We start from the raw sequence: 24,771 nt of genomic DNA, 5'->3' as shown, positions 1-24,771 counted from the left end.
AAGATTCTTTCGTATGAGATCTCAAAAGCCTTAATATATTTTTTAAACAGGATTAGAATTTTTGTTATATTTTTATAGGGGACTAATCTTTTTTATCATTTAAAATCCCTTTCCCTTACAAGATTCATTATCTCTGTATTTGTGAGTACGAGCAGCTTCTCACTTTGAACTTCATTCTTCGTAAACGTTTTTCGGCTCCCGAATCTCCTTTACCATATCCTCGATAGTTGTTTTTGTTTTCTTTCTCACCTCTATATAAAAGTCGATTCGCAAGGTGAGCTTAACGAGTTTTCGGGCCCTCCACACACAAGTTCTACACGATTCATCCATACAGGACGAATTCTTAAAGCCGCAATAATTTCTAGCTGTCCGATGGGTCATGATATATACTGGCCATGGTCCCGCGTCGCTGTCGGCCCTCGAAAAATACGATGTTGCTCTCGCTAACCCGCGAGATTCTCTATGCAGATTAAGCCTCCGCCTCGAGGCTTGGCTTCGGGTTTGTAGATCTTAGATCTTGATCTTCGATAGTTTCAATCGACCAGTCAGAGATGAATTCGAAAGAGATGCTTGGTACCTCGAGGGTGCTAATAGGCATGTAACTTTAAGACCTCTAGCACCACGTTTAACTTTTCGCTTTTTCTTTAGTATATATTGTCTTCGATGAGGTTAACAGCCGTTATACTTTGAGTAGATTGATTCTCTACTGATTAGAAAGCTAATCGGGTGAACGATCAATTTTGATATACTTATGTTGCGTTTTAATTAACTTTTAACTGATTTAAAAGATGGAAATATTTGAAACTTTTAACAGATAACAGAAATGCGAGAAAGAATTAATTAATTGAGTTGGCCCGTCGTATAAGTCGACGCGTTATCTTTAAAGCGCGAGCAACGAGAATCGTTTCGCTCGAACTCCTAATTACCTCAGCCGTTAATGCACAAAGTAGTCGTTTAGACACTTTGAATACGACATGAAACAACTTAACCAGCAACGATCGCCGGAATTCAATTGACGCCAATCCAACCAGCAATTCTCTCTGCTTCTGTTCATCTGCGTTTCCACGAACCACTGATGGGCGACCACGATGTTCCATCGAAGACAACCCGCTGTTTATCGCAAGGTTATGTTTCTTTTCCTCTTTTATTGTCTTTTTAGCGTATATTCGGGTCTCCTTATGATTCATACATAAAAACAAAAGTGGGTAATTCGTACAAAACACGGATTAAAAAATGTCCAAGTTGAACAATGTTAAAAACTTGGAATATGAATTTATTAATTTGAAAATTGCTCAATTACTATAATAAAATTTTATAGTAGTATATAATACAATTTTATGGTATACATAATACGTTACTTAGTTTTTAATAATATTTATAATAACATTTGTAATAATTCTGTGCTATATTACTTTTTATGGCTGCTATAAATTCTTCATAGTTGCCCAAAAAGACCATTAGAGTATCACACTCTCGATCGCTGTTCTTCCTCGTCAATACCATTAAAGTCACAGTGGATTGTGTTTGCGGAGCAAGAGACTGCCGTTTTATTGCTATTCTATGCTCTCTTTACGATCGTAGCTGTCGTCGGCAATTGCGTACTTGCTTTGATCATAGCCTTGCTTTGTTATTCTACTTTGCTTTACGTGTAACAAAGGTGTTTATACTTCATTAATATTATAATTCAGTTTAAGCGGTACGACTATCATTATAGAATATCTGAACAAAATGTATTTGCCAACGAATTATAATAGAAACGCGGCCACAAATTTTTGATTTTTCAAAAATTTAGTTCAGTCTATATAATCTATGATCTACTATTTACTCTAATATATATTATCTATTATAATCCATAAAATCTATAATTTACTATAGCACAATAATTTATAATGTGCTTATAATATATATATAATAATAACAATAATTATTATATATATACATATATGTATATCCTAATTAAGATAAAGACCAATCTACTTTTCGTTAATTTAATGATGGTTGGAGGAAGTAATCATTAAATTTCTCCAGCTACACCCACAATGACGAAACCATCCATCACCACGGAATCTTAATTTCACCCATACTTCAAAACTGCTGATCGCGTGTCAAGAGCAATCTCCACAAATCCCGCGAGCACGTCCATCTTTGACTCGCGCGAAGCCAGGTTCCGAGGAAGCCAAGTAAGCTTCTTGCGATCTCTAAATCGTTCCCTCCATTCCATTCTGGAACCGGAGATCGTGCGTTTGTCGCTATGTTTAGCCCGTGGATTGTCTGGTTTCAGACAAAAAGCTGTCACGAATGGCAGCTTCTGCGCGATTGCCGACAGGGCGACTGTCGAGGGTAGCGTCTCCGGGACGTAAGAAAACCTTCGCAAGGTAAACCGGCTTTGCATTGCTTTCGTATCTTCTTCTCTCTCGTTCTCTCTCTCGTTTTCCTTTCTTCCTCTCTGCGGGAGGCAAGTGTTACATGGAAAAAATATCGCCGACGATCAGTGACGCCTGGGGAGAACGTTCATCGCAAACAATGTGCTGTATGCGTTGCTCCTTTTCTGCCCCTGGCTACTGCACGGAAACTTTTACAAAACGATTTACGACTTGCAACGAAACAATCTTCGTGGTACGTATTCGGTTGGTATGCATGAAAATTAGTTTGATCGATGTAATTATCAGTTACGAGTAGAATGTTAAACGGTGGTTGGTTATTTGACAATATATCTTGACTGTTTGTTAATTCCTTCGCGAACTAATTTCTTCTTGATTTATCGATGGAAATTATCACATTTCTTTTGCAATGAAAGGCAACTAACACATTACGGACGAAAGGAAGAGCAAGGAACATGTTTTGCCTCTGTGTCATCAGCCATCTTCCCAGTAATAATATAAGGAATGAATTTTTCTAGAGTCAAAACAGCTAAGATCGCGTATGGTCGTGTCGTAGGAAACAAGAAAACCTTCGCAAGGCAAACCAGATCTGTCCTGTTGTCCTCTTCTTCGCCCTCGTTCCCCGTGTCCCCCTTTCGCGGATAAAAATTCGCTGCGGTTTGCAGTGCCGCGATACCGGAGCGCATCAAAGATGCACCGCGGTCGGTGCATCTCTGTAAGCTTGTCGGGAACGCCATCTCGTTACGCTACTTCCTTTCTGGAGGCCGAGCGAACAGAAGCTAGCCTACCTGTGTCCAATGCGGAGGGCCTCCGGTACAGTGGCGTAGGTACAATGACGTCTTCTTCTAACAAAATATGTAATCATTTTTTTATAAGACGTAATTAGCATTAGCTACTTTTTTATATTTATCCTTTTATGTTGTAAGAAAATATGTGTTTTTTGAGTCAGAGCTTTCGTTAGGACGCAAAGACATAAAATTAACATATCTTTCTTTGTATCGTACTTAAAGTGTACATCGAAGGATAAATTGTTTAAGATTAGATCAGATTTTTTCTTGTCTGTCGCTTGAATTTAAAAAATATAATGTTCACATGTATAGTCACTAGATTACTGGATACGTAGGTTGTAGATCTTTGATCGATTTGTCCGTAATAAATACTGTTATGCAAGAAAGCATAACTTGGATGTTGGTATGTAAAGGTACTTGTACAATCGTTATATAAACTCGATAAAAGTATAGAAATATACAAAATATAGTATGTTAGTATAGTGCAGTTCTTATGTACAATGTATTACTATATCCAAGTAATGCAATCAAATACTTTCATATTTATACCAACGAGTGGATCATATTTTACTGTAACGTACTTTATCTATCTTTATGGTACAATTATAATGAGAAAGGAAGTTGGTAATAGCAAGTGTCTTAGAGTAACGATATAATTATCGAGTATAAGGTGTTTGAAGTCTTCAAAGCTAGTGTTTAGAAACACTTCTTAGATTTTTCGAGGCGTAACTGGAAAATCTTGATTCTAAATATCCTGCTTAAATATTTACATAGCATCTGTATATTTCATTAATATTAATACAAAATTCACACGTATAAATAGATCATTGTACTTAAGCAAGGAGAATATAAAATGAAAAACATTTAATTTGATTACACGTAATTGACAACACTATTACAATAATATTATATTTATATATATAATATTATAATTATAATTGCATGTAATATTATAATGTTTAAGTCCTTCATTGCCGAAGATTTTTAATGAAATAGTGATTCTTAATGATACTAAGAATTACTTAATGATTATTCATGTTCACCAAATTCTTCCTTAGTATGTTAATACATCATTTTGGATTCACAAATAACAAGCAACTTTATAAATATTATTTTAATTCGGCTACCCGCGTTACACGAAACCTCGACACTCGCGTCGAGATTCTTCGAATCGACCGAACGTTCGCGAACAAATGCACTTCGTTTATCCCTGTAATTATGTAGAATTAAGTTGTTCGATGGTAAAGCCCTTGTGGTTGGTTGAACACGGCCCCGTATTGGTCCCACTGCCGCGAAAAAACGGAGCTCAGCGATCTTCTGGGTTTACGATGCTCTGGCGCCTATGCCGAAGAAGGCATTCGAGCTGAACCAGTCGATCCTCCTTTTTCCTATCCTCAGGAGGAAAAGACACCTCGCGTGCAGCGCGTGCACCTCCCCTTCGAGATGCCTACTGCACCCTCGACAAGGCTATTTATAGATCTTGGGTATTACTTGCCCAAGTGTGTTTGTGTTCGCGTGCGTGCTGCATCGCGCCGATGCAACGATGCACGCCTCGTTTCCCCTGGAACGCGACCATATTACCCATTCTCGATCGACTACCATGTTATGGATTTTCGAAACCGCTTGGTATGGTCGTTGTCTTCTGGACCAAGGTTGGAACGGGTCTTGATCATTGAACTTTCGGGCTTCCAGTTCTCTCTTATTCTTCTTTTTTCAGTGGTTTGATTGACGGCTACTTAAAGAGAAGAAGGAGAATTGGATTGGAGTAATTTTGCTTTTCGATATTGTATAACATTGTTGAATTTTGACGTGGCGTTGGATATTGGTAGTGGTGAATTTGCATTTTGTTGCGGGTCTGAGATTTTATTGTAGAAAAGTATTGGTATCAGGTTTTAATGGAAGTTACAGCTAATTGAGGAAGAAAAAAGGAATCACAGATGTTCATCGACAGAAACAGTTTTATTGTACATTGTATATATGCGTATTTGAATCTTTACTGCAGAACTAGATATCAACGGTGAATTTATATTTTCTTATCAATTTGAAATTTCTGTTGGAGTGCATTGGAACTAGATAAATTTAACGAATGTTATAGTTAGTTGCGCTACACAGTTATGTTATAAAATCTAGTACGCAATTTAATACACTCTACAGTTGATTAATAAGGAAGCTATAGATCCTAATTGATTCAACTTCCATCATGTCCACCGATACTGAAGTCCTCATCAAACATATCTAAACCTGAAATCGGAGCGTACATACCAGTGTCAATCTGAAAGTAACTCACCTCCTATCCGGTCGTACCGTGACGCCGTTTATTTTCCTTGAATATAACACCGCGTAGAAGGAAGATTGACTGGAATAATTGCATAATTCATCCGTAAGAAGCAGGCAAACAGAACCTGCTGTAGGCTGCGTCGGCACACCAGAGGATACCAGTTCAGGCAAGGACAGGACGTGCGTTCTTCCAGGTCCATATCTTGCTATTTATAGATCCTAAATATTAGCTAGAACGAAGGTTGTGTTGGTTGGACTGGTAACTCGTTACACTTCTTCGGACCACAGCACACACCGTTGAAACGCTTCTATCGTCTCTGTTCGTCCCTTCTCGCGATAATTATCCAACCGGCTCGCAAGTTCCTTCAGTCAGACTAGCTTTTCTCTTCTTCTTCTTATGCCACGAAATCGTTCGATCGCGCTTTATGCACGCCTCGGTTATTTATAGATCCTAGATCGTTGCGCGTTCGCGCGCGATCGTACGTGAGGAAATGTTGGCCACCGACCAGTTAAGGGGGGAATATCACGGTTTTCTGCGGCTTGATTGCCGCGTCCTCCGTGTCCCCCCTTTCCTCTCGTCTTCTCTCCCCCTTGACTTATCGATTTTCATCGAAATTACTGTCCTCGACGGCCTCGAGCCTCTCGCATGCACTTGTCCCGACTTCCCTTCTGCCAGAGGACGAGCGCGAGCGCTCGAATGAGTCGCGATTAGGTACTCGAGTGTCACGCTACCTTGATGACTGCCTCTCGGCGACGCTTTGTCAGGTCGTCCTGCGGAATTGCCTCGAATAATGAATTCAATCCTGCCTTTTTGCGCACCTGACTCTTCAATCATTCCTTCTTTCTTCCGATGAAATTGTACGGCCACTTCGGTGGTCATTTTAACTCTGTTTTATTGTAATAGGGTTAATTTACGGGTGGTTCTTCGAAAAATGATTCTTAGGGTTTGTTAGTAATTGAAAATGAGTGGATCTAATTTGCTTGGTTTCTTTCGCGAGATATTTATATTTAGCTTACGCTGCAAGTATTTTTAGAAATAAGAGATAATAAATATTATTCATGCTGATGAAGCAGGTTTTGGTTCTGACCACTAAAGCGTCGTTCGTTCTGTACGTTTTGCGACCAATGCTCTTGTACGTCTTTAATAACCATTAGAAAACAAGGATGTATTTTATGATAGATACTACTAAGATACTGTATCCACATAATTGATTCAGTTAATTATTGCCTCAATATATCAACTAGTCAATTAATATACCGTGTTCCCCAAAACTTGAAATATGAATTAGGTAATCTCTCAACTTCGGCATATCCTCAGATATCGATTAATTTACCATCTACACTACGTTCTAAAATCCCCACATATCAATTAATCTACCACTTTCTCTGAACGTTCAAATTCTAATTAATCTTCATCAAAACTTAATTCCGAGGGTTATTACGTATCCCCTCGAAGTTAACGCTTTTTTTTCTAGATAATTGCCAGTGTTTTCTAATAATTCCGTTAAATTGGTATTTTAACTTTAACATCGTCATAAACATCGAATTCCACCCCCTCCTCTTTTCCCTGTTTTCCTGTTATAATCGAGGATACGATCAAGGACGACTCTAGCAACGTAGAAACCTGAGAACCGGTGGGGAAACACATGGATCCTATTGCGATTTGCCGCCGAAAGGGGATTTTATCGCGGGTTTATCCACGTGAAGTTCGCCTGCAGCAGCGGGGCAGGTTTATAAATAGCCTTGAAGAGTTGTACGCGGATAGCACGGGGCGCCTAGTACCTGATGCCGATTACTCCTGGCGCCAGCGGTGCGCTGCCTTCTCCTGGCTCCTTTAATGGCCGACAGTTAATGGGAAGTTAATGTCCGACGCTGTGTTAAGTACACGACCGGTCCTTCTTCCTCTTTCCACGCTTTCTTCTTTTCCCCATGATTCTGCCGGTTTCTCGTTTTTTCTTAGATTTTCGCATCCTTTCTTCTCGCGTTCGTTGCTTCTCTTACACAAACCCCATTGTCCTTTATTTCTCTCTGTGCTATTCTTGATTTTATGGACTCGAGTCATTTGAAGCCGGGGTAAGGCTGTTTAAGGTAATGGAGAATAAATGTTGCTCGTGAGAGCTCCGTGTTTATTTCGGTCTAATCGTCTTGCATATTTTGATGCGTTTCACCTCTTCGGCTACGAGGATGCGATTCCTATTCATTGCAATGCTTCTCCGATACAATTATATCGGATTATATCGTTTCTGTTTCACAGTTGCTACAGGCTGAATAACTACTGTCAGTATAAATAAATAAATTGTAAGTAGGTGCTTTTTAGAAGTAATAAATTTCCTTTCTTTTAATTGCTGAAAATATGCCATAAGGATTTTTAAAAAACAAAGTTTCTTCCAGCAGTATTGTTAAAACAAGTTCCTTGGTCTACTTGACCTTTGTATACTTGAAGGAGTCATCGTTAAAGTTTGCATAAGTTCTGTTTTTATTTTTTTTCCAGTTGATCATGATGATAGTGAACTTGAAAAAATGTCGAAATAAGCTTATCATTTAGGGAAATAAGCTAGAAACAAGAACAGGCTTAAAGATTTATTTAAAGATTTATTTGCAAGTATAGCTTTTTATATTATGTATGGAAAAATCTTTTCTAAACGTACTCTCTTAACTATTCACTGAAATATCAGTAGAAGGATGCGTGTTTTCCTCGCTCGTGCATGTATTTCTATTTTCTCGTATCCTTTGACCGACAAGAAATCCCGCGACACAGGAATTCCTGACAAGGACTCCACCTCCGACGGTCGATGTCGATGATGGATTCGTAATCACCAGTTTCTATTTGCAGTTTCTGTCGTGAGAACACAGTCATCGTGACGGGAATAGAACCTGCCTCCTGGTCGATGCACCTTCGCGGGAAACGAGCCTGCACGTCGTAATGTCGATCGGTGATGGCCCTCTCTTACGCTCCCCTTTCTGTAAGGATCCTTCGGACTAACGTGAAATATTCATAGCAACAACGAAATTCGCCTGTGTACTCACATCGAGACGCGAAATTTTAACTGTTAATATTTCACGTTTGTATGTTGGATCAAGAGTTTGCCTGCCATGAATTCATAGCGACAGAAAAAACATCCCTCTTTTTTTAAAAAATTAGCGTTACTTTTCGCGTAGCTATTCACTTATTATAACGTGGTGAATCTTTCGCAATAAAATGTTTTACGTTTGCTATGAATATTTTGCATCGATTTAGGGAAATTTTCGCTTCGTAGTTCAAGTTCCTTCGTAGAACCGCGCGAAATTTCGAAAACTCATTATCGATAGATCTCGACATACATACTCGATGAGCACATGGATTCCTATATTGTTATTTTTTATTTCCTCTCTTGGATTCTAATGTTTTATTATCGATTGCAGGGAGTAATTGTATGTGTTCTTGACATGGTTCGACAAAACCGGTTGTTTATATTCATCTATCACGAAGATTTGTTGCGTATTGGAATATTCTTCGTGATAATTGTTTCTCTGAAATCGAAACTTGTCGATCGGTTTAAGAAAAGAAAATTTAATTGTGCAATTACCACTGTTGCAAATAATCATCATCGACTGATTCACATTTAATTGATCGGCATTGTGAAACAAATGATTCCATCACAAAGGATCCTCAAGATAACCAACTCCTCTTCATAAAGAAACATTCGCAGATAATTAATGACACAACGAGTATAAGTGGGAGAAAGCATACGCGCGAAAATACGAGACTATTGCGATTGCAGACATAAGACACGTGCTCAGTCAGTCTATCTTCGGGTTTCCTCTCCGTTTCGTGACATCCGCTCGTCGCATATTCGATGCATCATTGCGCATCCCATCGATGCGTGTGCACTGTGCAGCTTCGAGACAAATGTCTGCTATTAACCGACAGTTAAAGATTCGTCTCAATAATCCAATAATCTTCTACTTTACTAAGCATCGAAGGTGATATTACTGACATACAGAAGAGAATCAGAAGACAAATTAGAAGAACGTAACGGTGTTAATGTTTGACACAGTAAAACATTTGTTTAATATTCATATTCGAACTAATATTTATCGTTGTTGAAATTTCATCTCTACTGTCTGCAAGCGACGTTCTTTCTTGTCAGACGTACCTTTGCCGTCCAACTTCGTTGTGAATGTTACATAATTCAGTAATCAGAGAAGATGGATATCTTAAATATTGACAATCTTTTTAACATAAAATTTAATATAAATTATATTTGTATCTCAGCATTAGAAAAGTGATTGTTCTATTACCCCAAACATTTTTGATAAAATCGAATTGCAATCAACTTAACGCAAGCCAAATTTCTGTCTTTTTCATTCAATCGTCGTATAAAATAACAAAACCATAGTACCATGAAATTACAATTACCATAAAAACACCAAACGTTTATTCTACCGTTTACTTTTTTGCCAGAATGACAACAAGAAGCACATTCCAACGAGGAGAAAAGCGTTTCCCGATGGAAATTGTTTTCCCCGCACGGTTGGACACCGCGAGCGATTCAACTGTGACAATTCTCACGGGAGATTGAAGTTGTACGTCTGTGAAAACGTCTATTCGCCGACTGGCCGTAGTGGCAAAGGCAAACGAGCGGAAAAGGTTTCGAGGGTTTCATAAAGATCCTGAAGGGCCTCCGCGCTAAGCGCTGTTATGTTTGCACGATACTAACCATAAAATGTAGCGCGTCTCATTGCACAGGAAACGCTATCGTTTCAAACGTTGCGATTATGGCAATGTTAACGAATAAACTTGACTGGCATGCACAGGAAATGACGTATTAGTTTTATATGTGCAGTCCAGAAATCACGCGTTTCCTCTTTTCGCGCGAAAACCTTCCCACGATTGTTCGCAAACGTCGCGAGGTATACGAGGATCCTATCTTCTTCGAGCTACGTCTTCTAATTATGGTGTTCTATTGTTTTGCGCAGAAGACATTTTTTTCTCCGGTTCTAATTTTGATGAACGTTGTTGATTTCAATGCAGATAAGCTTGAACATCTTGTTTACGATGGTTTTCATTATAATGCCATCGCCGTTTACAATTAATCTTAAACGTATTAATTAAATGCTTGTATTACTGTTTATTATCGTTTGTATGCAAGTTAAAGAACAGTATTAAATATAATCGATGTTGATTTTTCTAGGAAATATCGACTTCTTTTTATTTCGAAACACGCACGGCTGAAAATAACACGCTAAAATATTTCTCAAAAAATTCTTTTCACGGATATATCACGTACGATAGAGATTGTACAATCGCAAAGAGAAATCTATTTAAGTTCTTCTGCCACTATGTATACTAATTCGGTACTGCTTTTAAGGCGTGAATAATTAATTCAAAAACTCCACGAAAAATCAAATATTGATACTTGGCATTCTCACGGCTATAAAACAACATTCTCCATCTTTGCGTCGCAGTCACAGTAGCAAACTCACACTTCCCTTCATTTCGATTTTCAACTTCCTTCAGTACAGCAACTGCTTCACACTAAACCATACATTTTTCAAAATTACAAAACCTATCGTAAACATTGGCTTCATCCCTGTTAATGCGCTTCTTCTCCTCGTACTCTTCTCATTTTCAGTGAAACTTCGCTACAGCTTCTCTATCTCTGGTAAATAAACCTACCTGCCGATGTGGTGGACGTTTCCTGTAATCTTCAGGAGTCTTAACGCCGCGTTTAGAGCAAGACGAAATGCGAGTCCGACGAAGTACCGACTTGAAGAGTGCTAACGAACATATCCACGTCGTCGGTGAATGCAGCCGAGGTTTGCTCAGCAATTAGCTGGCCTAGCCTCTGTCCGGCTGGAATTCACCGGTGAACGTGGCACGCTCGCGTATATCGTTCTAGGCTCGAAGCTTCTCCTTTTCTTTCTTTTTCTGCTGAAATTCTTTTTCGTCGGACGAGGAAAAAAATAAAAGAGTCGTTTCGAGAAGCGCCGTCAGGTTCAACGAACTGCTGATTTTTTTTTTCTGAGTCTCGAGAGATGACTTCGACGAAGACGAGAAGCACCTCCAACGCGATATGGAGGTGCTACGAAGACACGGAAGTCGTCACGAGAGATTCTGTTTACTCTGTTCAACCGCCGGAGATTGCCGGCTGTTTCGTATATTTGCCTCGTCAATTGAATGGGCGATTTAGGAAGTTTCGTGTTAGAGAGGATGGAGGAAGATTTGATAATGGGGCATTGGTATTTTAAATGCCTCTTCGGGGACGATTCATGAATAGTTCACAGCGTTTGGGATTTAAGAGGCTGCATGAGTGATGATTTATTGCCATTCTGGAGAAAATAAGCGAGGCATAATTTTTTTGTTTGTTATTATTATGTCTAGGTTTATCTCCGCGATTATTATTAATTTAGTTTTCACTTCTGCATTCTTTGTTAATGACGCGCGAAATAAAATAAGTTTGATCGGACACGAAACATGTGTCTTTGATTTTTATTAATTTTCATCACTGGGTTTTTTCTAATTACGAGTTTAGCGATGGTTCTATTATAATATAGCGATCGTGCATATTTTAGGTAGCGAATAATATAGCGCGTAGTTATAAAAATATAAAAATAAAGAAAACATTCATCGTCAACAATCTTCAACTATCTCCCAACGTACCGTTTCATTCGATCCGCCACGTCTGGATACTCAAGGTCTGCAACAAAGTAGGCGCTGATCTCCTGAAGTCGATGGATAATCAATTTTCATGGAGTATTTATAGGGATACTGTTACTTACCTACTGAAAGACTGGGATCATCGAACCGAAGATCACGAGCTACAAGGTATCGGTTGTTTGCTGGCGTAGATGAAACCGACTGGAACCGTTTTCATCGGCTTTCGAATCGTTCGCTGATCTATGCAGAACCCAACCAGGGTCGTTTAAAAGCGCCTCATCTATCTACGATCTCGTAATGATCGTTATTGTACCGTTACTCTCGGTCAAGGTTCCCGTCGAGATCGAATTGAAATATCACGTCCGCTCCGGTCAGCGATCTTCCGCATCTTTCCATGCCTCTCTCCGGTTTCCTTTCCCTACAGGCGCTTGTAAACAACGATTTAGGAACACCGTCACCGCTGATTATCGATTCAGCTTGTTCTACTTATGATTTATATCGTTCAGTAGTAATATATTCCTTGAAAGATTAAACATTTCCGTTGCCGATTTATGGGACAAGTTTCAAGATTTCAACAGTTATTAGCTATGTACTGCTCAGGTTTTAGAAGGTATTTTTGATCAACAGATTAGAAATATTTATACACATTCACATACAGAGGAGCACTGTACTTTGGATATTTTATAGATTTTTTAATTTTTATATTTCATATAAATGTATAGTAATTCACAGTTTAATGAGCAGTTCCTGCGATTTTCAAATGGATAGTTATGGTGGAATATTTTCGCTTTAAATTGATAGGCAGATGTAATCGTTTGGTTGACAGAACTTCGTGTTTCTCCGGTTAAGAAAATTTTCTTTTTCAAAACGAAGTATATACTACATCAGTGTACTATATTAAGAATTTCTAGTTCACTTCGAAGAGTAGATTTGTGGGACGAATTTGTTTTTGAGTCGCAATTCGATAATCCTATTTGACGGAAATTATGAGAGAACGTAGGATTTGAAGAGATTCTCGTGCCAAACGATGGTTAAAATAGCGCAATAAAAGCGAATCCTGTTCCCTCTGACGCAACGTTTTGATAAATTGCACCACAAGGAGTCAATTAAGATCTCGCTGATAATGAAGTACCGTGGTTTAAATATGTAATTAATAAACAAACTTGTTTCGTCGTAGCCTTGATTTTATCTCTCATGCAAAAGTACCGTTCAACAATTTTATGTTGAACCACTTTTAGAGTTCAATGGTACCAAAATATCTTAATATGATATAATGATACACAAAGGGAAGTAATTAATAATGTCGTGCGTATGAATCCTAAATCCCATTATTATTTATTATTTTTTTTACAAACACAAACTTGGAAAATAATATTTTTATAACACGAAACTGATCTTCCTTTTAATATTTACCTCTTACTTTCAAATTCTCCAATCTTTACATTTTACACTTCGAATCACAATCTTCTGCCTTAAATTCTCTTCACTAAATTCTAACACCTTGTACCCTTTTTTATATCAAAATTCCAGTAAAATCATCCTCAGCAGAATCCGCTCCTTCATTACGCTCGAATCGTCCCAACTGTAACCACCGTTTCCATTAATCGTCGACGTTCTCGTTCTTTTGCTTGTCCATCCGCTATTACAAGCAAACTTAACCCAAACCGACATCCAATTCCTCTAACATCGATCAAACTCTGAAACTTATGCAACACGGGGAAGGAACGATCAATCTAATCCCAAAGTCGAGTTGTGAAAAGAAAAAGGAAAAATCGCGAGCATGCTATGAATAAGCAGAGAAATGCAACGCGTACGTCGGGATAGGGATAGAGTGGATAGGCTGATAGACGATCGCACGAGGTCGTGGCACACGCTCGAAGGATATGAACGAGCGAATAGGTTGAGGGTCGTGAGTGGCCGTTGACCCTGCGTTTGTACCTGCGCGAAGCGGAGTGGCGAGTATTGGTACCGACCACCTAGACAGGCTAGAGTACCACGTTGGTAATAGCTTCTCTAGTCTACCGACCTTCCACTCGTAAAAACAAATATTTATGGACACCGCACCGTTCAAGAGAAACGCGTCTCCGGAGCCCTTGAATGCTCGAGGTTCCATGCGGTCGGGACAGGTGTGGCTTGTTAATTGGTCGCTGAACCATGGCTTGTATTTTGGGGTTGACCAGACGTGGTATTAGGGAAAAATTCGCTCCGCGATGGATTCAGTAGATTAATGATTGATTGTTACTGGCTTTGGAAGGGATTGAGATGTTATTAACACGTTCGTCGCCCAGCGTGATTCGACTAAGTTTCCTGCGGGACCCAAATCCGATCGCCGGTACGCAGAATGTAAATAGAGCGACAAGCAGGAATTTATCGTTTATCACCTTCGATTCATTGTTTATCGTCTTCGATTCATTGTAAAGAAAGGTTATTTATTTCTGAAATGGAGAAAGCGATAAGCTTTCCAGTTGGAGTATTCCGAGGGATTTCATGGCAGATATCTCAGATTTTTCATTTAGTCGAGAAGCATACTTGTGAGACGTACATCAGTGATTTTTTCATCCTCAAAATGTTCAGTAAACAGCGTGAATCAGTAGCGTGAGTCAGAAAGTGAGGAGAGTAGTGATGAAGGAGTCTATAACTATTGTTCGAAGTGTCCAAAATCACTCCAAATGTGTTTGGAATGTTTTAACGAATACCATGCGATATAGAATAATGTAATATATTATCCAGAATATAAATTAATAAAAGGTATGGCATAATGTGTTTTTAATATTTTTATGTTGTATATCCTATATATAATATCGTATATTTAATTAACTCGAACAAGAAGAGCGTCACCATACTTTGGCGACGGGGTCCCCACGGAAGTATACCCGTCGCATAGATATGTGCGACGTGGTGACGAACGTGTTAAGGGTGTCTGGGATGATATATGTATCGAGGGTTAAAAGTTTGCTATTTGAAAAAGGGTTAATTTAGAATTTTGCTATTGCAGGAAGCTTTTGAATCAACAATTTCGTTGAAGAAAGGGGAACGATGTTCATATATTAGGGAAAATGCACCCTGTGATTATGCGATGATGTAGTAGGTTGCTGGGTTTGAAATAGTATCAACTGACCTACGTTGTGGATTAAAAGTTTGGAATTTGGAAAAGGGTCAATTTTAATTCTACTATCGCAGAAAACTCTTTAATTAACAATTCTATTTGAGCAAGTGAAGTAATGTTTACGTATTACAGAGAATACGCCCCCTGATCGATTATGTGATGTAACAGTGGATTATTGTGTTTGGAATAGTATCAAGAATCTTTAAGTCGATAGGCACATATTGTGATATAATTAGAAGTTTAAAATTTGAAAAAATACTGACTTAATCTTTAAACGATAACAAATCATAATACATAAATTAAACCATAAAAATGAAATCCAATTTCTTAATGATGTTGCCGTTTATTCAACTAACAATCTTTAATTAATTATATCACCTGATCTTCTGGTTACAGTATCCAGCCGGTGCAACCAGCGAACTTCTGCCAGAGGACAGAGGGACTGGTTATGCTCCACCTGGAACTTTGCCACCAAACGCAGAAAATATTTCCCCAGCTGCGAAGGATTTGTTAAAACGAATGCTCCAGCCGGACCCCTGCTTGAGGTTGAGGTCTCTGTTAAGTCTGCAGAGGATCGCTTTCTACATGGGTTACGATGTGCAGAGTTACATGCAGAAGAAGGTACGATGATCAGATTCGTTGAAATGTTCTGTCATTTGATAAAATAACGCTTTACACAGCTTTCTTTTCTTCTTTTTTTATTTTCATATATGAGAGTTACACATCCACGTTCATGTTTTTCAAAGGAATTTAATCTACAAGTTAGTTGTGAGAGGCTTCCTGGACTGGATTCAAATAGCAGTTGTTTCTCTTTTGAAAGATTTACATTTTTCTATTCTACGCTTACGACAGAGCTTTCCAACAAAACCGACATTTAAACAACCCTTCGTACAATTTATTCTTCAAATTTATACAGGAATCTCCGTTTCGTCTGCTAGGACGAAAAGTCGAAACTGAGCAGGAAGACAGGATCAATGAGTTCTCCTGTTTCGACTCCTCTTTGGGGGATAGCATTTCTCACGCCGAGGATCGATGATCTCATCAATGTGATCGTTAAATAGTATTGTTGTCCTTAGTCATTCCAGCCTAAAGCCAGATCGATTTTGGCCGAAAGATGTTGTCCACAATTATTTTTCTAACATTTTTATTAACGTTAGCTTGTTGCTCGTTGCTAGTTTTATATCGAGCAACGTCGTCGATGCCATCCATTACTTTTAAGCGAATGAATTACCGTGGATTTTAAACTATTTAGATTATTTTCTAGCTCGAAGAGTGATATTTTTTTAACTCTGACTTAAGACGCGGAATCTCCTATCCTCTGGTGCTATTTTTCAAGAAAATTGTTGCAACGTTCAGAGGCTTTTTTTATGAATTAAGAATAAATTGCGGAGCTTTTGTAACACGAAAAATCAAAAATGTTGATGTGTCAATGTGCGATTGTAGCTTCTGTGTGCAGTGTACTCGATACTTAAGTTCTGTTTTCTAACCCCGTTGCATCGGCTATGGGGCGCGAAAGCAAAGAAACATATGAAAGTGAAATGTATCCTACTAGAGAATAAAAATAAATTGTTGTTGTGATGGTGGTCTGTGCAATTTTTGTGATCTTTAATCTTTCATTTCCCTTTACTGGATAAATAGGATTAGTAAGAAAAAATATCCAAAGAAGCTACTTTTAATATTCATAATGATTCTAAAGGATCAAGTACATCTGGTTTGACGATTTTAAATTAAATAGAAAACTCTAAATTTACTTGTTATATTAAAAAATATTTGAAAAATAAAAGTTGTATGATATCAAGGATGATATGCAGTATAATAACCAACATTTTGTTACTTTGCCTTTTATAGAGATATGAAAGTTACTGTTTATAGATTTGTCTTACCATAAAGACTATAATGTTTGATGATTCGATTAAAATTATCATTGGAATCGTTTTCAGGATACAGCGTGAGAACGCGGTTGGTCTCAGTTTACAAAAGTTTTAATTTTTTTAAGAATAGTTAACAGTATTTTTGTTACAGTATTTCATCGATAATACAATAAATTGCGATAAATCGTAGTGCGTACAAACTAACAACAAAAAAAACCGAACGAATCTGGATCGAAAAACGCAGCGTCTTTTTTTATCTTATACATTTCTTCATATTTGAAATCAATGCGAGAACACTTCTCTTTTCTTCTTTTCATTTTTTTCTTCTTTGTTGCCGTTTCATGTCGTTTTTTTTCCCATTTGTATCCATTGTGTATCCACGAATGTACCATTTTGAGGTTTGTTGCTTCGTCTTCGTTCATCTTCACAAGTTTCAATTTTTGTTACTTTTCGTTTTTTGCTCCTTCTTCTTAGACGAGGGGAGACAACTCTTTTTCCCCTGGGAGTGCAATCAATCGAAGTTTTATGGTAATAATAATTATATATACATTATTATTCTTACACTTAGAGGGTTTCTCGATATATAATACAACGCATTCCTTCAAATTACGTCCCGAACGACGCGTCAGCAAGCGATCACTGGTCGAATGTTTCTTTCTGTCTCTGGTCTGAATTCAAACATCAATAAAAAGTGGAATAAAAGGAAATAAAATTATATTAACATTATTAAAGGCGATCAACTTTTATCAGAAATCTCCTAAAAATAATAAAATTGATCGAAACGCGAAGGATCGCAACAATTTCCTATATCATTACCGTCCTTGATCTTATATCATTCACCAAAAAAAAAAAAAATTATTAAAAACTTTCATAGAATTCTACAATATAAAATTTCAAAAAACACGAAGGAACAAAATGTACCTCGTTTCATTATTAGCCCAGCTCATGCAATGAAACCAGTTCTTCTAACAATATACAATAATTTTATTAATAACAAACACGTTAAAATCAAAGAATATTTAAAAAGAAACGTACGAGAGGAATGGCAGACTAATTGTTTAATATACAGAATTAGAGTCGCCGTTCGAATTTAATTTTATGAACAGTGAATACGGCAGAAATCAAAGGATAATATAAATGACTCTTGAGAAAGAGAAAGAGAAAGAAATTAGAATATAGTTAATATAAAACATTGAAAAATTGGGATAGGGTTTAATTTTTACTGACAATGAGATCGTTGTTTCAATGTGCCAGCAATCGTTCGCGGGACGCGTCCGCGTTTTACAAAATTCAAACCACACGCGAAGCTGACGAAACACGTTGTCGCCGTCTTATTTGTCGACGACAACCGGCCCTTGAGGAAGCACGGCTCAATCGTCGGCTAGACACGCTTCGACTTAGTTTACAAAATTGAACGAAATTCAATAATTACGTCTAATTTTATATAACTGCTTCCACTCCGCTGCTCGCGGAGTCGTTTTGGTAAAAATCCTTTGGGCTGGCCGCAGGCACTGGTCTCGTGTCTTTTTTTTTTTTAATTTCTTGGCGATATACCTTCCTCTTTTTGGCTGTGTTATTGCGTGGAGGAAAGAAATCATTGGTTTTTGCCCTCTATCTTCTTAAGACGTTTTTAGAAGATCGATGGTTTCGTTGGAAATAAAGGTTGGACAGATACATAGGGTTGAGCAGAAGTAAATAAAATCGCGAGACCAGCGACTGAAAGCCGTGAAGCCCGTTCGTAGCTACGAGGTGCTTCTCTTAGTGATACAGCGATCACTAAATCGCGTACTCGTCGCACGAGATTTATTCACACAGACGCTCTTTCGTTCGCATTCAACCACTCGTTCATCCCTCTTCACACTCCCTTAAATTACGAGTTACCTTATTGTTGTTACTGTTTCGTTATTGTTTAATAATAGAGCTATCGTAAGAGATTATGATACAAGTAGAATCGGCCGTGTTTGGCACGGCCACCGATCGCGACAATTTCTTTTTACAGCCTGACTTTTTTCCCCTCATGCTTCTTTATTTGTTCTTTGTTTTGTTATGTAGCTAGAGCGTGTGCTCGATTTTTTACACGGTCCGCGAATTTTATTTCTTTAGTTGGCTTCTTGAAACGATCATTTATTAGGATCATTCATTTGTCTCAATACATTTGTTTTGAATTTCACAAATATCCATCCTAATTGTTATTACAATTATTGTTCGATTATTATTGAAGCGTAATTAATAGAATTATGAGAAATTTCGGATATTTAAATAGCTGTTGGCGTCACATCATTTGATTCTTACGATGTAGTTGTAGAATTATTTCGGACGATTTGTAAAGTTTGGGTGATTAGAAATCTGAATTTGAAATAGGATGTTAGAAATGCGAATGTTCAAATCGTGGTAGAACGTTGATGTCATTGCCACGCGTTGAAATCACTGCACCAATACCATAATGTCATAATCTTCTAACCCAGAACATCTCCGAATTTTTCCAATATATTTCATAATTTACTCATTCAAAAATGCCAAAATATCAACCTTTTAATTAAAAAATGTGGCAGAGATAAAAATTTGTCTCAAATTTTCGAAATATTCCCATACAAAAATTCAATGAAATATTAAATAACGTCAGATGCTTTAGAACAAATGATACTTCATTTACAGAGGCGTTATTATGTTCCGATAATGGGAATTTCGCGGAACGTGAGTAAATCGAGCTTGTACGCACGATAAGATGTACGAGGATCAAGAGCAAATCGAAATTGCACGGGGCGAAGGAGATGGAGAGCAAAAGTCGATGGCGAATTTCGATGGGATCGACCAATCGATCGTGGCAGAGACGTCCGATAAGATAAAAGAGAGAGAAAAGGAGAGAGAGAGAGAGAGAGAGAGAGAGAAAGAGAGAGAAAGAGAGAGTGTGTATTTTTTTACGGGAGGAAAATTTCTGCATTTTCGGTTTGCTCAAAAATGTGGTCGGAAACGTACTGGTTCGATCGTCGCGTATGATCGACTCGACAGTGACGTTTGTCGGCGCTGATAAATAATTTTATCGCGCATCTCCTACATAAATCATGATAATAATAATAATACAATAATAATAAAGTTAAAATTATAATAATTAAAATACAATAATAATATAATAATATTAATAATAATAATAATCACGCAAACTGGACAGAGCGCGGCGAAAGTATCCAACAATTGTTCTCCCTGGTTCGCTTTTTACGCAATTTTTTTTCTTTCTTATTCTTGTTTCCTTTTTTTGTACACAAAATACCAACTATCTGTGCTGGAAAACGCACATACTGCTTGTACGCCTCGATATAATAATATATATAATATATATATATATATATCTATATATATATATATATGTATAATATTCATATATGTATACAGTACTTATGTATCGCCCGCGTTTAGGGCACCAGTTTTCATTTCCTGTTCTTCATTACCTACTATCAAATATTTATAAGTATTCATTCGTTCTGCCATGCGTAATATCGTTTAGCGTGTAGCGTGGATCACTATTGCGGTGTGTTTTACAAAGTGTTTTCTTTTATTTTTTCTTCTCCCCTTTCATTACGCCTAAAAATCGCCTCAACTTATTATTTACAATCGTTCGTCGTTTAATTAATCGTTATGTTTCGCATGTCGTGTCCTGTACACGTCGCTTCTAGATCATCCGTCTTCGAGAGTGGCTCTCACACGACGAAAACGGTGAAACTTATTCGAGGAAAGAAAGGAAAATATAACGAAAAAGGGAAAGCATAAGAAATTGTAAAATGTGTGAACAAAGAGAAATGGGAAATTCTCGAGGAGAAAATTTAAAGATATTCTCGTCGAGTTTTACCATTTTCACTCTCCCATCCCTAAAGCTTTCGATTTCGATCGATACTTATTCTTCCATTTACTCTATCTTCTTTCCTCTCTTTCTCTCCATTTAATTAAACATTCATCCACATAGTACATTCATACCACACACCAGACAACCCGGAAATTAATGGATACATTTGTTCGACTACACGGTAGCCACAGCGCTCGACCAATGGAACGAGAGAGACGCTTCATCTCCCTACTTTACATTGTTCCTTAATCACCTGCGTCTCCGTGGTTCACTAGAAGGTCTTCGTACTTTTCCCATTCTTTTTTCTCACCATCATCATCATCATTATCATCATCATTATCATCATCATCATCATCATAATTATCATCATCATCATCATCATCATGATCATCTTTTTCCGGCCCGACATCTTCGACGACCGCGAAGTTGACGAAATTTTTTATTTCTTTTTTTTTATTCTTTGCTTGTTTGCTTATAATATCGAACAACTGAGTTCACCGACGGGTTTACGAGAGAGATCGATTATTCGATCCTCTCACCCCATTGGACGATCGTTAAAACTAGATTACTATTTAGAAGGAAAATCGACACATCGTCGCGACTTACATCACGCAGAGGGAAACTCGCGTGATCGAGTTCTGATATCGAGGAGGATTCGCACAATTAAAGTTGAGAACATCCAGAAATTATTAAGAAAATTCTTCGTAATTTCCCGACATGAAAAACTCATCGACAGAATAAATTATTGATTGTTTTTCTTTTACAATCTTCTTGTTGCTGTTATTTCTGTTCGATTTTCTTCTTTTTTCTTTTTTTTAATTTTACGATGTTCATCGAAAGCAGAAGGTGTCAACGACGAGTTCCCTTTTTATCGATTTGGTCTCGACGCAAGCTTACACGAGCGTTAAAACGGATGACGATCACATACTTGCAAGGACAGGAAGCTTCGAGGGGGTGTGGGGATTTAAGCGTGCAAGACATCGAAACACGTTTCGATTCTTTCATATCTTTCCTTTTTTTTTTTTTTAAGAAAACTCCCACGAAACGTATTCTTTACGTCTCTTTGATCAATCATCTATCCAATTGATTACAATATGTCTACGTGCCGATCAAACGACCAATTCTGTCTACTCTACGATCAATTTTAATAGAACGATCGATGGCGTAATCGATATAATATAGCGTAGACAAAATTTATGTTACTTATGTTGTTTCAAGACCGATGCTTCCACAATCGAAACGCGTGATCGAAAATCAACGAGGATCGCAGTGTCGCTAGCGATGACAATAACAATAATAATAACCACTAAAATACGCACTATGTATATTATTTCTGTACAAAGTGTGTGTAATTGCACAATGCATTTTTTCTTCCTTTCTCCCCTTTCTCTCCTTTTCCATTTTCCCATCGAGTTCGTCGCTAAAACGGAATTTTACAACTATATATATATATATATTTTTTTTTCTTTTGTTTTCCCGCGTTCTTCTCGCACGTTCCATTATTTTCCATTTCGTCTCTGTGTGTTTCCTCTGTGTATAGTAAGTCAATAAAGCGTTTGCTCCTCAAGACAGCTCCGCAAATAGAGAAATAGTGATACCTGGCAGTAAAAAGGAAAAATAGTTTTTTTTTCTTTCTCTTGTCAATTCGAACAAGATTGTCTTAGATATTCGCACACAAGTCGATTCAAAAAACACGTCTCTGTCCGTGCGCAAAAATGGAACAATATTTAATTATAATAAATTCTACGCAACGTTAGCGCGATACAAACAACAAAGTCATCGGTTATTAAAAGTCGATAAAAATCACGATCCGTGGAATTCTATCGATAAATCACATAATAGTCGCCATATATACTATGCGGTTTTTTTCATTGTATTTTTTTTTTTCATTTTTCTCTTACTCTTTGTTTGATCGTTTTGTCAATTAAAAAAACGAGGTTTTTATTTCGTTCGATTGAAAAAATCGTTTCTTTCGTGCCGAGTCGATGATAACAATTCCCTATCGGTTTTTTTTTATTGAACGTCAACGTATAAAAATATTTCAAACTAACCCATCTTTAAACAACTAAATCGAAAGCTAAATCAATTTCTCTCATCGACGTTCTTCTCCATTTTTCTTTTATTTGTTTTTTAATTATCTATCGTGATGCACATTCATCTCACGTCGAGTTTGAGTATTTCGTGAACTATCTGCAAGATATTGTTATCACACGAATGCTAAAGGATTAAAACTTTTTTCTTTAGGAGTCGCTTTTTTCTTTACGTATACGCGTTTTGTTGTCAGGTGACACTGACGAGCTAGCCTGATGGCAAAAGGAGAAGTTATGATGTTCTAAAATCTACGGAAAGACCCGTTCACCTGTGAGCTCACGTGCTCTTTTTCCCTTCCCTCTATTAAACGAATTTCTTCTATCATGAAGAGGGACTGTTTAAAGAGCCACCTTCGTCGATCATGCTATCTTTCTATCTTCATCTAGCTACTTCCAATGTATAAGTTTAATTTGCATATTATCTTAGAGTTTATCTGAAAATGTATTTTAAGGATATATAAATCTCTCTTCTCAATTGCACCTCGTATTCCCCATAAAAGTCAAGTCAATGCCTCGCAGTAAGAAATTCTGAGAGATGGCAAAGTTTCGTAGTCGACGTGGAGCATTAACTTTAAATGAAACAAGCAATCACCTGCTCTTTCATTTTTAAATAGTTTGAACTCCACGAACATTCGTACAAAAAGCGTGTCATATCATTATAGAACGACGTTTTCGATTTTCTAAGTTGCAAATTTCTAACGCTGCAATCTTAGTCTTCTATCGATCTCTTCTCTCTCTCTCTTTATTTTTCTCTATTCGTTTTCTTAGTTTGGCATCGAAAGAATGCAAAAGTGCTCAAAAAGATCGTCACACTGGACATTCCGACAATTTTATCCAAAGAATGGAGTAGTTTTAACAGACGCGTCAGGTGAGCTCAGGCGTGAACGAGTCTTTTTTTTTTTCTAACAAAGAGAAATCAGCGAGTGACCCGACGCGATCGCTTTGTTACTTTTTCTCTTTCCTCAATTACTCCATAGGACGGGCCACCCTATATCACAATCTTCGTCGACGTCGTGGAGACGTTCGTCGTCAGCGCGAATGGCGGATGACCCCGATGCGTGGGTGATGGATAGGACGATCTACCGATGAGACAGACGCAATGCATGACACGATGACGACGAGGACGATGACGACGAATGACAACACGACGCAGCAACGTCATAAAAAGAAACCACCGTCACCGTCGCCCCGAGTACAAACGGAGTATTAGCAAAAACTCCTCTTGTCGTGAAATACCCCCGGTAGCCACGATCAACCGAGAGAGATTTTATTTTTGTTATCCAGCCTCGACGCGAGGCCACCACACTGCACCTTCACCTATACCCGCACCACACTGTAGCACCTCAACACATTGCAATTGTCATGGCCTATGGAACCTGTAACCGAGCAGAATACAAATGCGCTACTTGAGTCTGTAGTTAATGGACCGGCTGAAATGGGTGGGATAACGATTGATTTCTATCAGATGATATTGAATTTAATTTCGAGCAATCTACTTCGTTAATCCTTTGCAATCTCCAGTACACTTTTATAGCAAAACCTTCTGAAATTAAGAATTTTGTTTCGATAAGGTTTCTAGAGAGAATCGGTGCTTTCTAAATTTATTTAGACTGTAATCTTCGTTTTGTTTTCCATTCTTTATTACAGAAGATAATACAGATATAATTTTTCTGTTATCTATGTGTCTGCAGTGGCACAGAAGACTCCAAAGGATTAAGGTTTTATTTGAAATTGGTTTCCTTGGAACGCAATAAAAGTACAATTCTTCTATAGTAGTTTC

At 37.7% G+C, this 24,771-nt stretch overlaps 2 protein-coding genes and 1 long non-coding RNA gene across 17 annotated transcripts in view; 1 reads left to right on the top strand and 2 right to left on the bottom strand.

Moving 5' to 3' along the window:
* The window catches only part of LOC132905067 (serine/threonine-protein kinase S6KL), a 68,073-nt gene extending 51,288 nt beyond the window's left edge, over positions 1-16,785 (top strand). For 3 of the 4 annotated variants that reach the window (XM_060956016.1, XM_060956018.1, XM_060956015.1), the window contains 2 exons: positions 15,589-15,813; positions 16,109-16,785. In XM_060956016.1, coding sequence (XP_060811999.1) covers positions 15,589-15,813; positions 16,109-16,228 — 345 coding nt within the window. In that variant the 3' untranslated portion in view covers positions 16,229-16,785. Of the gene's footprint in view, positions 1-9,890; positions 10,147-15,588; positions 15,814-16,108 lie in introns of those variants that run through there. The other variant, XM_060956017.1, reaches the window with a different exon arrangement.
* LOC132905072 (uncharacterized) lies at positions 11,299-12,727 on the bottom strand. The gene is made up of 3 exons (XR_009657730.1): positions 12,209-12,727; positions 12,090-12,126; positions 11,299-11,758 (listed from the first exon to the last, which is right to left on the bottom strand). It is a non-coding gene; the product is annotated as an uncharacterized LOC132905072 (long non-coding RNA).
* Positions 16,786-17,156: 371 nt separating the features above from the next.
* Positions 17,157-24,771, bottom strand: part of LOC132905063 (phosphatase and actin regulator 4B) — a 397,089-nt gene continuing 389,474 nt past the window's right edge. For all 12 annotated transcript variants that reach the window (XM_060955998.1, XM_060955999.1, XM_060956002.1 and 9 more), the window contains one exon: positions 17,157-24,367. In XM_060955998.1, the coding sequence (XP_060811981.1) occupies positions 24,352-24,367 (16 nt within the window). In that variant the 3' untranslated portion in view covers positions 17,157-24,351. The remainder of the gene's footprint in view (positions 24,368-24,771) is intronic.

This window comes from Bombus pascuorum, chromosome 3 (genome assembly GCF_905332965.1).
Source record: "Bombus pascuorum chromosome 3, iyBomPasc1.1, whole genome shotgun sequence".
Lineage (NCBI taxonomy): Eukaryota > Metazoa > Arthropoda > Insecta > Hymenoptera > Apidae > Bombus > Bombus pascuorum.
Note: the sequence above shows the minus strand (reverse complement) of the source record. Positions and strands in the feature narration are given on the sequence as shown.